The 15,269-nt window shown below is 38.8% G+C and overlaps 1 protein-coding gene across 10 annotated transcripts in view; it reads right to left on the reverse strand.

Annotated features, from left to right (window-relative positions):
• Nucleotides 1-15,269, reverse strand: part of DIO2 (iodothyronine deiodinase 2) — a 306,669-nt gene that overhangs the window by 15,060 nt on the left and 276,340 nt on the right. For 8 of the 10 annotated variants that reach the window (XM_069092337.1, XM_069092332.1, XM_069092334.1 and 5 more), the window contains one exon: nt 206-481. In XM_069092337.1, the coding sequence (XP_068948438.1) occupies nt 206-481 (276 nt within the window). Of the gene's footprint in view, nt 1-205; nt 482-880; nt 1,142-13,146; nt 13,287-15,269 lie in introns of those variants that run through there. The other 2 variants (XM_069092340.1, XM_069092341.1) reach the window with 2 other exon arrangements.

The raw sequence follows: 15,269 nt of genomic DNA on the forward strand, positions 1-15,269 counted from the left end.
TAACAGGTAGAACTGGTTCACTTCTACTGAGTGGTCCCATCCAGGTTAAACGGAAAGGTAGAATGAGCTAGCGCACTCCCTTTTTCTCCCCGCCATGTACTCAAAGTGAAGACCACAATCCTCATAGCCACCCCCAACCAGGTCCAAAAGTTCTATCCCAGTGCTTCTGACCAAAGGGAAAGAAGCATGGCTGGTCCCAACTTACCTGTTTATAAGCATCCAGGAGAAAGCTTTTCCAGACACAGCGTAGCCCTTCTGAGGTCAGCATGCGCCGCCACTCGCCACGAGTGGACTTGGACCGGCTCAGCAGCAGCACCACGTGCTTCAGGAGGATGACCGAGTCATAGAGAGCCAGGAAAAGGCAGTTGGAGAAAAAAACTGGCAGGATTTGCAGTGTAATCAACAAGTCTATGCTGAGAAGACCCATCTTCTCCGCCTCCTTAGTCACTTTGCTTGAGTTCTCTGGTTTCCCTTTTGCACCCTCATTTAAGGAAAAGGGGAGGGGGTTTAAGGGGAGGAGATGGTAGTAAAAGGGGGTGAGGGGGAAGAAAAGAAAAGAAACTAAGATTGCAAATAAACCTAAACTGTCACCTCTTTTAAATCATCAGAGATGGCAAAATCAAGTCAGCTTCTCAAATCCAGCAGTTAGAGCATGCCCATCAACTCATTCAACTCTAAACTGCTACTTTTTCCCCCCAGAACTTAAGATGTTAAAAAAAAAAAAAATTTAGGAGAAGAAGTTTGTTTTTGTGTGCGTTAAAGACACTGCTGCACTTTCAGTTCCCAGCCACTATAAAATTGAAGTACACATTTCTAAATTAATTTCAGCTTTTTCATTGTCTTAATTACTCAGGTTATCCCGTTTCTTTTCTTAACTTACAAGGGCTTCCAGGTTGGTTGGTTTGTTTGTTTGTTTTTAAAATGGTGCTTAGAATATAAAGGGGCTGTTTCTTTGTACACAACTTTCTGTTTCTCTTTCTCTCCCTCACTCCCTTTCCGAGTGTGTCCTTCTGTCTATTTTTTTTTCTCTCCCTCGCTCTATCTTTTCCTCCCTTGCTATCTGTCTGTGGTGCAAAGTGCTTCTCTCTAGAGCCCAGTTTCTTTCCCTGAAGCCTTTTATACATTCCCTGGCTAATTGCTGCAATAGAGAAATGAAAGCCTAATCTTGGTAAAGATCTTGACGTCATTGAGAAAGAGGGCTTTACTTTGGCCAGGACTGCAATGAATAGAGAAGCAAAACTCGAAAACTTTTTTTTTTTTGAGAAGGGGGGGGGTGGAGAAGAGAGGGTGGAATTTTGCTTTGTTATTTAAAGAGAGAGAGACGAGAAAAAAAAAATGTTCAATACCTTTGACTGCTTTCAGGAAATGCTTTCAAACTTAAGGGAAAGTATTTGAATGTGTCATGCAGAGGGGCACAGCCATGAACCCCCATTGTTGGGAGGGGGTTGTATTTGTTTTTCTTTCCCCAAAGGATTGGGGGGGGGGGTCCAACAGTTAGGATTTCTTCTTTCCTTTCTTTTTTTTCCTGTAAATGTCAGAAGTTTTCTAGAGAACTACTAACAATCCAAATTACCCTTCTCATTCATCTAGTTTGTTACCTAGGATTTTTAAAAAATAATCATTCATGTAATTTTCTTGATATTTATTTATAGAAAATTAAAGGTGGGAGAAGGAAGTGTTTTAAATCTATAGAATATCTGGTAACATTAGATCATATATGCCAAACAAACTACAATTTCCCTTTGGGTTTCAATGCTGAAACCCCAAAGCAAAAAGGGGTTGGGGGTGCAGGAAGAGAAAGAACTCTTCTAGAAGGGGACAGACAGCTTCTTTTTAACCATGTTTTGCCTACATGCAGATACTTACTAGTCAAATTTTCAATTGAAAAACTGAATTGACATTTTAATGCCAAAAGGACATCTGAATTCATTTTTTAAAATAAGGAATTTTTAAAGATCTGAATTTTTGCTACCTCCTTTAGGAATGAATTTGAATGTGAATGCTTTATCCCCTTTGGAAATCTTGCTTCAATTCTTTGTAATTTTTCTTTTCAAACTGAGTCTTCAGAATTCTAGGTGCAAAGTTAGTGTTGGTCTGGGGTACCAACCATATCAACAGGTTTTACAGTCAGAATTTCCTATGCAGTCTCCTGGCTATGTAAGTCAGAAGCAGCCCTTTGGCCCAGCTCTATCACCCCACCCTTTTCATCCTGTTCTTCTCACTGACCTAACAGCCCACCTCTAGGAAATATGTTTTCTTGGAAGAGGGAGTGGCAAGTAGAGCCACTGGGGGAGGGGGCAAAGAGAGAAACCTTAATGGAAAGGGTATTCCCTGATTTTTCTCCATGTACAGAGTTTTCATTGATTTAGATGTGAACTAAGAGGAGCATCCAGATTTTATGGCAGATTGGGTTCTGCATGTGTTCCTTTTTAATCTCCACGAGCACAGGAAGGATACCATCGCCTAAATTTGTCAGAAGTACATCATTGTTTGGGCTAATGAAGGAATCAGACAGTATTTTTACCTGAAACGAATATTAGTTGGTAGTAAGAGTATACTACTTTAGTGCTTAAAAAGTTTGATTTTTGTCTCTCTTCTTTCTCTCCCCTCCCCCACATTTGCAGCCTTCCCTACCAAAAAAAAAAAGAAAATCCTGAGGAGAAAAGTGGATAAAGGAGACTGCAAATGGTATTTTACATAGCACAGAAGAAGAGAAGGGGGAGAGAGAAAAACAGAGGCAGAGAGAGGCTGCTAAGCACTTGCCTGCAGTGACAGTGGAAGGCAGGAGCCAAGTTGAGGACCGAACCCAGGATGTAACTCCACCATTCACTAGCCTAACCACTAAATCTTGTCTCTTCTCAGACACCAGCCCCACTTTATGATTGGACTGAAATATTCCTCCTTCTGCAGTAGACTCCAACTCACAAAACACAGCAGAAAGGCAGTTCTCCCTTTCATTTGAGCTTGAGAGGGGAGGTGTGTTTAGAAATGGTAAACTGAAGAGAGTGATTGGTAGGAAATCAGCAAAGGTTTTCTTTTTAAATTCAGGGTTCAAATGACAAATCCAGATGAGGAATTTTGTCTGGATTCCCATTTTCAAGAATCTCTGGGGTTTTTTTTTTGTGCTCACCCCCTGGCACCCCCCAACACACACACACACACACACACACCCAGACCTCCCCCTCCCCCTGCCCTCAGGTCAGAAGAGTAATTCAGGAAATTTCTGTGGTGTCAAGAAAAATATGGGAGAACAAACTTCCCAGTCAGGAATTTTCTTAGAATTCTTCTACCTTTTCTGAATGAATGAATAACCCCTAAGGCTAAGGAACTACATTTGCTTTACCTAAGGGTTAGGCAGGTCCTTCCAGCAGAGTTCTTCCTCCAAGGTTGGGAATTGTACAGCATCCAGTTCAGAAGTTCCATATCCTTTTTATTAATAGCACTTTGATCTTCAAAGAACTTTTTACCCACTAAGTAACTAATGCATGACACAAACCCATAAGGTAGATGACTTCAATTAATCCCATTACACAGAAGGGTGAAAGTGAATCATTGAGGCCCTAGAATTTGAGCTAGTAGAACTAGCATCATATAATTTTCCCAGTTCAGAATCCTACCTTTTTTTTCCTATTTAACCAATTATCTCATGGATCCCTAGGATCTACTGAGACCCAGAGTCTTGGCTTAAAGCTGGTGTCCTTGATACTTTTACCCTCTGACGTTCATGGGTCACTTTTTACTTTATTTCATTTCTGTTCATATTGACCCAACTGAGCTTCCTGCTTCAGGTTTCCAATGATCATTAAAGAGACTTATAAATTTTCTTGGGATCAAAGTAGTCTTAGCAAAGAACATTTTGATGAGTTAAATACAAACAAATGTGAAGCATATGGATTGCATTTCCCTTCACAGTCTTGTACTCAGGGTTTTTAATTCCAGGGGAATGGACCTTGAGCAAAATGCTTTAGGCTTTTTACTAAATACAGAACAATGCAGGGGGAAGTGGGGGTGGGGGGAAAGGATTCTAGATAATTTTTTTCCTGGGTATGACACTGCTGAACAGTCATTGCTTAACTCTGGTTAGGAAAATAGCAGGTGTGCCAGTGAGATGTCTCCTTTATGAGGTCTTGGGATGCATTGCTAAAGGAAAGTTAGATGGTTTTCTCCTCAAAAGAATCTCGGAAAATTCCCATGATGCTATTACTGCTGGCCCTTCTTTTCTCCCTCAACCTTAGCTAAAAGCACATAAAGACCAGTCTAGTCACCAGCTCACTGGGTAAATGTTTGTTCCTTGGCACCTGGAGTGGCACTAACCTGGAGCTGACTCTTTTTCTAGGTGATAATTGACTTTCTTTTACTGGTCCTTTCCAGTTTGACCCAGGATGAGGGAAGAAAGGAAGTATCAGTAATGTCTCCAATAACTACCATTATTTAAAACACATGAAGTAGGGCGGCCAGGTGGCTCAGCGAGTAAGAGCACCGGCTGCAGTGTCGGGATGACCTGAATCAAATCCGAGCTCAGATACTCAGCACCACACCCAGAAATAACTGGCCGTGTAACCTTGAGCAAGTTACTTAACCCTGATTGCTTTAAAAAATAAAATAAAATAAAATAAAATAAAACACATGAAGCAGGAGTTCAAAGGCTTAAAGAAAGTTCCCATGTACACCATAATATTACTGGCAACAAGCAACTGGAAATAAAATAAGTGTCTATCAATTGGAGAGCAGCTAAACAAATTATGGTATGAGTAGGTAATGAAATATTTTTGCACCATGAGAAATGATGAATGTGAAGAACTGAGAGAAGCATGAGAAGACTTGAATGAACTGATGCAGATTAAGGAAGCTGAACCAGTGAAACTATACACAAAATGACTGTATATGAACAAAAAGAACAAAATAACCAAACATTACAGAAGTATGATGATCAATGTTGGTCCTGGAGAAAGTTTGAGATAATGTATCTCTACCAAAACTGCAGAAGTAGAAAATAATGTAGATGTGGAATGCTGCACATGCTGTCAGACACAGTCAATCAGTTGGTACATTTTAATGAATTGATTTTTTTTTCTCTTTTCCGATTATAATCTTTATATCAAGGAATAACTTACTGGGCAGGAGAAGAGGTACTTGGAAATTAATATGATGTAAAAACAAGTGTCAAAAATTAGAATAAGAATTTAAAAACAAAAAACGTAAGGTACTTAGAGTTGTATATGGGTTCAGCCACATCACAAATAATATATGTTATATGACAGAATCATGTGACAAAACAGAAACCAAACAGACGAACTTGGACACACAAACCTTTAGAAAAGAAACTGGGATAAGGAAGACAATCTTTGTTTAAGATAAGAGGCTTAGATTCCAGCTGACTTTTTGGGGGGCCCTTGTAGACTCTGGCAGAAACTGTGATGCTGAGATCTCACCCTCTTCAGCTACTCTGACTCATTTTTTAGGTCATTTACTCAAGTGGAAGAGAAAAATGGGAAAAGGGTAGGAAGAGATCTCTCTCTCTCTCTCTCTCTTTTTTAAAGCAATCGGGGTTAAGTAACTTACTCAAGGTTACACGGCCAGTTATTTCTGGGTGTGGTGCTAAGTATCTGAGCCCAGAGTTGAACCCCAGGTCATCCCAACACTGGAGCTGGTGCTCTTTCTTACTCGCTGAGCCACAAGATCTCTCTTTTTAAAGATGAGGAAACTAAAGCTTGGGATAGGAAAATACTTATCTGAACTCATATAGGTAATAATTGGAAGATGAAGGATTTGAACCTAGGTCCTCTGACTTCAAATCCAGAAAAGGGGGAAAATATAGTAGATGAGGGGAGCAAGAGGTTACTCAATGGAGTGCTTGATGAAGCTGCCAGTAAGAGTGCCAATTAATGCCAATTGTTATACTCTTTTTTTATGAGGAGGACAGCTGTCCTCCAGGAACTGAACTGTATCTATCACCTCATTTCATATATGCCACTAAACAACTGTTAAAAGTCAAGGGCCTTCATTCCCTATTGACCTAGCCTGAAATTAAGCTGATGGCCATTTCTCCACCCCTAAGCCACCTAAACCTTACTTGAGGTCTTGGGATTTTATTGTCTTAATTTTCATCTACACATGAAACATAAGCATGTAAGGGGGATAGGGAGTAGGGTATAGAGGAGAAAAATAGGGAGCTATGGAAAGTGTGCACAGAGTGAATCACTTCTAGATAAATTCATTGCTCAAAGATGAAATGCAACGAATTGCAGGTGAGTGAAATGAACTCTTGTGAAGGTGAATGAAAGCTGAGCTTTCAACATACTCTCTCCTCTTTTATTGCCCACTTACTCAAAGCCACAGACAAAAAGAAACAGAAGCCAAGCCTTTACTTTGAAATGGTTCCTTCCTCTAATCTGTTTCAGTCTAGCTCAATGACGATACCATACCAAGTTACATTTGAACATGAAACGGGTCATTCTTCATAAGTGTCTTTTTACCTTATAAGAAATGAATTACATTTTAAGTTATGAACATGGGGTTTATGAACTTTCAAAAAATATTTTGATTATTTCAGCATATAGTTGGTTTCCTTTGAAATCCTCTGTAATTCATTTTATGTGTTCAAAAACATCATTCTGAGAAGGAGTTCATAGGTTTCACATAACTGACAAAGGGGTCCACAATATTAAAAAAAAAAGGCTAAGAGCCCCTGCACTAAACATAAGAGGCACTGGGGATGGCAAGAGAATGTGGTACTCCATGCCAATGAGGAAGTAAAGGAGAGGTTCCTCCCAGTAAGAGCTAAAGGGCTTAACTCCAGAGAGTTGCTAAACATCCATGAAAATGAAGCTAACCAGCTTTTCTCCATTTCTAACTAAGGATTGAACCAAAAAACAATGCAGATTAATATTTTTAACAAATTTTTTTTAGGTTAATCTCCTGGGTAAGGTACCAAGAAAAGTTATAAAAACTTTACTAGAGGGACAGCTAGGTGGTGCAATGAATAGAGCACCAGCCCTGTAGTCAGGAGGACCTTAGTTCAAATCTAGCCTCAGACACTTGACAGTTACTAGCTGTGTGACCTTGGGCAAGTCATTTAACCCCAATTGCCCTGCCTTCCCCCCTCTAAAAGATTAAAAAAAAACTTCACTAGAGAGCCTACATTTAAGGCTAAAAGGTGCCTAGGAAGATGACTTCTCAGGATCCCATGATTCTATTGAATTTTAATATGAATAATAAAGAGTCAGTATCAAAGTCAGAAAGACCTGTGTTCAAGTTTCAACTCTAATATATACTGGCTATATTATCCTAGACAAGTCACTTAAATCCTTCCAGGAAAAGTGACCTGTGTTGCTAGAGAGAGTTCATTATATCAATGTAATGACAAGTTTGATTCCCATCCCAATTCTAGAATATATATCTTTGCTGACATAATATATACATGTTGATTACCACACTGAAATAGTAACAGCAAACAAATGCCATACCCATAAGTCATGCTTCTGTTTACACCTTAATTACTTGGACCAATTGTTTATTAGTACTATATATGACTATATTGGCTTAATTTGGACTCTTGGTATGAGAAGCAGTATTTGTGAATTCCAACATATTTGTGAATTTGTTTCATTAGCTAATGACTTCTAAAGAATTATAATCAACACACACAAGCCAAACAAGTACCTTTTAGAATTGAAGTGTAAACAAAAGAATCAAGTATAAAAATGAGAAAATGTTTCACTTCATAATAATTCACTGTCCTATTTTAAAGATTATATATATATATATATATATATATATATATATATATGTGCGTGTGTGTGTGTGTATACCGTGTTTCCCCGATAATAAGACACTGTCTTATTATTTTTTTGGACAGAAAAACACCAGAGGGCTTATTTTCAGGGGAGGGCTTATTTTAATGAACATTGACAGCAATTTTAATAAACAGGTAAATGTGAACAAAAAAATGTACCTTTATTCAATAAGCAAATCACTGGGGAAGAACAGGATGATGCGCTCACTGCTGCAGCTCTGATTGGATGCAGCTCGGAGTGCGGCGTGCATTTCACGGGGTGGGGAGGGGGGGGACGGTGCATACAGAGGGTACCGTAATGTAGCGTGTAGCGCAGGGGATCACCTTCACTACAGTAGCAATCTCAATAGGGCTTATTTTCGGGGGAGGGCTTATTATCGGGGAAACACGGTATATATACGTATGTATATGTGTATATATATCTATATCTATATATCTATATGTCCAAAGGAGAACTAGTAGTTTTTTCAACATCAGAGTGAAGGACTAAAGTATGAATACACACAAATTTCAAAATCAACAGGATGAATATCTATTGATATTCTACAAAAGTTAAATAGGAATAATAATAGTTAATAATAACTAACATTTATAGAATTTTTACTATGTGCCAGGCACTTAAGTGCTTTATGGTCATCATCTTACTTGATCTTTACAAAAATCCTGGGAGGTAGGTGCTGTTATTTTATCCCATTTTCCAGATGAAGAAACTAAGGCAAATAAGATTAAGTGATTTGCTTAGGGTCAAATACCTAATCTCAGAGGCCAGATTTGAACTCTGGTCTTCCTAACTCTAGATCCAAGCTCTATCCTCTATGCCACCTAGCTGCCCCTAAATAGTATTAGGAAACTTTGCAATTTCATATTTACATCCATGAAAAGAAGTCACAGACTAGTTAACTAAAAAAAAAAAAATTGCAGAATGTCAGGACTGTAAGAGCCTCAAAAATGACTTATAGGTGAGGAAACAAAATACCTGAATAGTTCAGAGATTTTCCTAAGATTACAGAAGTAGTTAATGATAAAAACAGAATAAGAACTTGGGTTCTCTGTCTCCTACTCAGCATCAAAAGTCTCAGAGTCTTCTATTTTGGCTACACTGTTAATTCTATGAATAACTAGGAATTATCTATTTGTGCCTCCATTTATCTAGGTATATGATAGAGGTACAAATGTCTGTATCTGCACATGTTGATGGTTAACTAGTTAATATTTCTTTCAAGCACTCCAGCCTTTGCTGTGGAATTCACTCTTTAAATACAAGGCATTAGCTCTTTGATTGATGAGTTTACTCAGACCTATCTCAGTCAATAGATTTTTTTTTTTAATCAAATCTTCTTTGGAAAAAAAAAACATTCCTGGCAAACAAAATCATTGTTTTTCCTATTAATTAACTGATTTACTCCACCCAATTTGATTAAAACTTTGGTTCTCTGAAGGAAAATAGAAAGGATTATGTGTAACTGGGGTTATTAGGGACAGGCAAACTTTCCATAAAGAATAATAATCAACCTGAACCTTTGCCCAAAGTCAACCCTGAACTTAACCTTAAATGGGACTTATAAGAATGTGGCTTTCTTTTCTTTTTATTATTGATATCCACTCCCTGATTCCAAATAAAATTGAAAGGAAAACTGTCTAAATATTCCTCTTGCCCCTTGGGGAAAAAATGTTGTACTAATAGTTGTTTGTACTAAAGAAGCAACAGAAGGTTAACTAACTATTGCATTAGAAAATTCCTTGACATATGAAAGAGTGAAGTGCTTAGTTAACTTAAAATTCTACCGTGTTTCCCCGATGATAAGACCTATCCCGAAAATAAGCCCTCCCCTTACTGTGTAAGATTCCTCTAAAATAAGCCCTCCCCCGAAAATAAGCCCTATTGAGATTGCTACTGTAGTGAAGGTGATCCCCTGCGCTACACGCTACATTACGGTACCCTCTGTATGCACCGTCCCCCCCACCCGGGTGAAACGCACACTGCGCTCCGAGCTGCATCCAATCAGAGCTGCAGCAGTGAACGCGTCATCCTGTTCTTCCCCAGTGATTTGCTTATTGAATAAATGTACATTTTTTTGTTAACATTTACCTGTTTATTAAAATTGCTGTCAATGTCATTAAAATAAGCCCTCCCCTGAAAATAAGCCCTCTGGTGTTTTTCTGTCCAAAAAAATTAATAAGACAGTGTCTTATTATCAGGGAAACACGGTATGCTTGCTAGGAGAGGTATTTCTAAACAGGTGTAAAATGATTAGATAAAGAGGAGAAGAAAAATGATCACCCATCCTACAAAAGCATGCTTCCTTTCAGGGTCATTTTTGAAGAATCAGATAAAATGTACGGATTATTTATTTCGAGAAAAAAAGGCAGCATATGTTACGTACATATATACAATGGGAAAAAGGGTATACTCAGACTAAAGGGGAATTTAAAAATAGCAGGATTGAAGTTAGTAGCATAATAAGGAAAGGGATTTTTTAAAGGGAGACAAGGTTCTTAGCACAACTCCAAGTACTATGTAATAACTACTAAATAATGTTATAATTTGGCCAGATTCTTAGCATTCTTACAAGATACTAAAAGGCAAAAGAGGCTATGTGGGAAAAGAGACATGAAGGAGAAGAATGTCAGTTAGAAACAGTAGATGTGGGGCTATGTTCAGAGGACAATAGCAATAATAATTCACATTTATTCAAGTTATTCAAAAAGTCTTAGTGCAGTAAAATACCTTAAAACTGTTACACTAAGAATTTTGGGACTCACTGTATAGAATTTTAAAGTTTACAGAGGACTTTCATCATAATACTTTTATACACATGCATACAATTATTACAATATTATCAGTTTACAGTTGAGGAAATGAAAATTCAGACACATTAAAACTTGTCCAAAGATATACAGCTAAGAAATGGAAATGTTCAGAATAAAATTAATAGCTTTGTAGAGTTGGAAAAGAGTTCAGAGTCTACATCAACTTTATAGAAATCCTGCCTATAACGGTCATCCAGCCTTTGTTTGAACACCTCTAATGAAAAATAGCCTAATACCTTCTGAAGGAGTTTATTCATTCTTAGACAACCCTGATTGTTAGGAAGTTGGGGGATTTTTTCCCTCACTGTCATGAGGCAATGTTCTCTGCACCTTCCATCCATTGATCTTTGTTCTTCCTTCTGTATTCAAACATATGAAGTCACATTCTTTTTCTACATGTGTAATGCCTGCCCCTTAATAGGCCTAAGGAAATTTGAAGATATTCCCTGCCCCTTAATAGGCCAAATGTAATCACAAGTAGCCTGTGGTGGGAGGAGTTTGCTGAACACTGGAGCAGAGCTGGGCAGAAGCTGGGAGTCAGAGCAGTTAGAACAGAAGGAGGAGAGAAGATGTGGGCAAGGAGACTGCTAAGCTTGTGAGTGTTTGTTTATGGGAAGACTTTGGGATGGTGTTGGTCTCTGCAGTGTTATTGTATATAGATTTCTTTGTTGCTATGATGAATTAATTTTTCTGGTGTTGGGATTTGACTTTCTGGTATCTGAATGAATGTTTTACTTCTGTCTTCTATATGGAAAATCTATTATGTTTTGTGATTTGGAACTATGCTGGCATATTCATAGTTGCTGTTGGTGCTGTGAATATTGCCTTGGCTATACAACATGACAATGGTCAAGAATAGCTTACCACTTCCTACTCCACTGTTAATTCTTCTCTTCTCCAAACTATATGACCCCATTTCTTTGACTCATCTTTTACCTCTTTTTAGATTTCACTCAACTCTGGAATTGGTATTTCAAAGTTTCCACTCCTCTCTGGCCTTTTTTATCAAGAATGCTTGGAAAAGGGGAGGCTGGGTGGCACAGTGAATAGAGCATCAACCCTGGAGTCAGAAGAACCTGAGTTCAAATTCAGCCTCAGACACTTAACACTTACTAACAATGTAGCCTTATCGCCCTACCCTCTCCCTGTAATGGTAATTTGAAGACCCCCTTTTGTATTGGCAAGTAAGCAGGTACTTAGCACTTAGTAACTAATCAAACCTCTGTGAAAGAAACAGAAGGTATGAACCCCTCTTCCTGATGTAATAGGAAGGGGTTGGCTGAAATAGGAAGGAGCTAATGCTGTATATAAGAAAAGCCTCAGAGAGGCACAGTCAGAATTTTATCTGGAGGCAGAGCAGCTACAGAAGAGAGAATCAAGAACTGAATCAAAATTTCCTGAGAACTTGTGGTGGTGAAGCTTCTTCTAAACAGGACCCCAGGAGTCCCCTCCCCCAAGGCTGGATGAATGAGGGGATTCTGACTTTTTGAACAATCTGCAGAAAACTGAGGAAGCATGACCAGGATGCAGGGACTTTGTCTGTTTGTAGCTTGGCCTTCCCAGGAGCAGAAATTGTGAAGGATTTGAGATGGACTGGACCCTGTGAACTTCAGTGTGCAGCTGGACAAGGAACTGGGAGCTGTCTGCCATTGAACCCAGGTGACGGTCTGATCAATCCAGGTAGAATCTAGGACCATAGAAGGGGATCCAGGGAATCTGAGAACCAGCCGCCCCAAGTCAAGATGAAAAGACCTCTCTGTGGGTACTGAGTAATGATGAAATTGTAGTTTACTAGAGACCTAGGGGTGGAGGGTTGTGTATTTTCTAATGCTTAGTGATTAATGAGACTTAGTAATTGATTACTGAATAAATGAGTGATTGATTTCGTGTGCCCCATGAGTAGAAGACTTTGACTATTGTACTTTGAGATGATTGTTTTTTGTTCTAAATATTGTGACTACTTTGGTGAAAACTATTTGGCCATTTTAATGATAAGCTGTTATGAATACTATATTGTGATTTTCTGTGATAAGTTGTAATATTGTGAATGCTATACTTTAATTGTCTGTGAATGTTTTGCTTTGATTTGTTATGGAATAAATAGAGTGTTCACTACACTGTGTAATCAGAACCTTAAAAGCTGTTCATAGTAGCATTCTTCTGGAAAGCTGCTCGTGCGTGGCATTACACCCCCATCCAAAAAGAAAAAAAAGAATGCTTAGAAGTTCTCTACTTCATTAAAAATCAATTCTCCTCCCCCCCATAGGCTTTATATTCAGTTTATCTGGGCAATTTAATCTAGGGTGTAAACCAAGATCTTTTGGAATACATATTCCAAACTTTTCCTTTAATAGAGCTGCTAGATCTTATATGATCATGACTGTGGCTCCTTGGTATTTGAATTACTTTTTTTTCTTGCTGTTTGCAGTATTTTTCATTTGACCAGGAAGTGCTGGATTTTGGCCATTACATTCCTGGGTGTTTTCATTTTAGACTTTCTTTCAGGAGGTAAGTATCGAATTGATTCTATGTCTACTTACCTGCTGGTCTTGAGAGATCTCTCAGTTTCTTTTGTAATTCCTTGAAATATTATATCTAGGCTCTTAGTCATAGTTTCCAGGTAGGTTAATGATTCTTGATTCTTTTCTCCTTAATCTGCTTTTCAGGTCAGTTGTTTTTGCTATGAGAAAATTTAATTTTCAATGATAATTTCCAGTCTTTCAACTTTATTTAGACATTTCTTGTCTCATCGAGTCACAAACTTCTACTTGGCCTATTCTAATTTTCAGTTTGTTTCTTTGATGAGGTTGAGTGCCTCTTTTTCAAAGCTGTTAGTTCTCTTTTAAGAAACTTTCTTCCTTAATTCTCATTTCTTTTCCCTCTAGTGCTTTCATTTAATTTTCAATATCATTTTAAATTCTTTTTTTAATCTTGCTTTATCTCCTCCAGGAATTCTACTTATGCCCAAGCTGCATTTTCCTTTGAGGCTTTCCTTGTAAATGTTTTATAGGCATTCTCTTCAAATTGGTGTCAAGGTTCCCTATCATCATAATACCTCTTTATGGTGGGATTCTTTTTTTGTTCATTCTTACAGCCTACTTCTCTACTTTGGACTTCATGTTCATGAACATTACTGGCTTTCTTAGGTCCCGCTCTGCTTTCTTGGGGGTGTTGAGTGTTGTGTTATTTCATGATCTCATGGACAACTCGGGGAACTTGCAAGCCTTCTGTGCTCCCAAAGTGATTCAATCCAGGATGAAGTCTGATCCCTGTCATCCTGTTCTGAACTTTGCAAATTCCTATCCTCATTTTGGGTCTAAGTAATACTCTTGACTAGACCAGAAGTTCTGATAGACTGCTGCTAGATTTGGTCACTGTTAATGAGTTGGAAAGCTCTGAAGGTTAACTGATAGAACTGCAGGCTTCCCTTTGGTTTGAGATTCCTTCCCTCATTATTCTGCTGGGCTGAACATTACAACAGAGGCCATTCTCAGAAGCTACTACTTGCTTTTAAACATGTTCTTCTCTCAGTACACAGAGTGGGACCCATGACCCCTTTTAACCATAGAGCATTACCCCTGGGCACAGATGCCCTCCTCAGTTTGCACTGGATGTCTGACCCAGAACTGGGTAGTGAATGGCAGAGTTCCAACTGACATCCATTCCTATGTCCTGTACAAGATCAGAATCCCTGTGTATAGGTCTGGGAGCTCTTCTTGCACTGGTACACAACCTTGGTTCTTTTTTAGTTACTGTACTATGAAATGCTTCACATGGTGCATGCCTAGAAAACTGTTCCCAGTGTCCACAGACCTCTATCTCCCTATAATGAGCTGGCCTAGAAATATGACTCACCATTTCCGGGAGTCAAGATGGCAGAGTAAGCAGTAAGTCACTCTCATTCTCTCTTAGTGACCTTGAAAAACCCAGAAAATACCAACCCAGGAAAAATTCTGGAACAGTAGAGCCAGCAGAAAGATGGAGTGCACCAATATTTTAGCTCTGGAGACTAGGGGGATATAATGGTAATAGAAATTTGAAGATCAGGGCGACTGGGTGGCACAGTGAATAGAGTACTGACCCTGGAGTCAGGAGGACCTGAGTTCAAATCTGACCTCAGACACTTAACACAAAAACTAGCCATGTGACCTTGGCAAGTCACTTAACCCCAATTGCCTTCCAAAAACGGCAAAAAAAAACAAAAAACAAAAACCAATATGCTTAACTGTTCTTGAGGCATTGCAATTTCATGGGGCATCCAGGTGGCGCAGTGTATAAGAGCACCAGCCCTGGCATCGGGGGGACCTGGGATTGGTTCCAGCCTCAGATACTTGGCACCCACACAGAAATAACTGGCTGTGTAACCTTGAGCAAGTTACTTAACCCCAATTGTTTTTGTTTTTTTTAAAAAAAAAAGAAATTTGAAGATCTTCCTTGCCCCTTAATAAGCTCAAGTTAGCTTGAGGACCTTTCCTGATTTGAAAACATACTCTTCCCCCCAATAGGCTGCATGTGCACACCTGGAGCCTGTGGTAGGAGGGTTGTTTTTCAGGAAGGCACAATTTTTGTTACATTGTAGTCAGGTGGGTCATGAGTGTTGTGATGTTCTCTGACCCTTGAGAAGGCTATATATACCTCTGAGGCAAGGTTTTGCTTTGGGGCT

Source organism: Petaurus breviceps, unplaced genomic scaffold (genome assembly GCF_028583685.1).
Source record: "Petaurus breviceps papuanus isolate PSGF00001 unplaced genomic scaffold, PetGlider_PUasm1.0 189, whole genome shotgun sequence".
In the NCBI taxonomy this organism is placed as follows: Eukaryota; Metazoa; Chordata; class Mammalia; order Diprotodontia; family Petauridae; genus Petaurus; species Petaurus breviceps.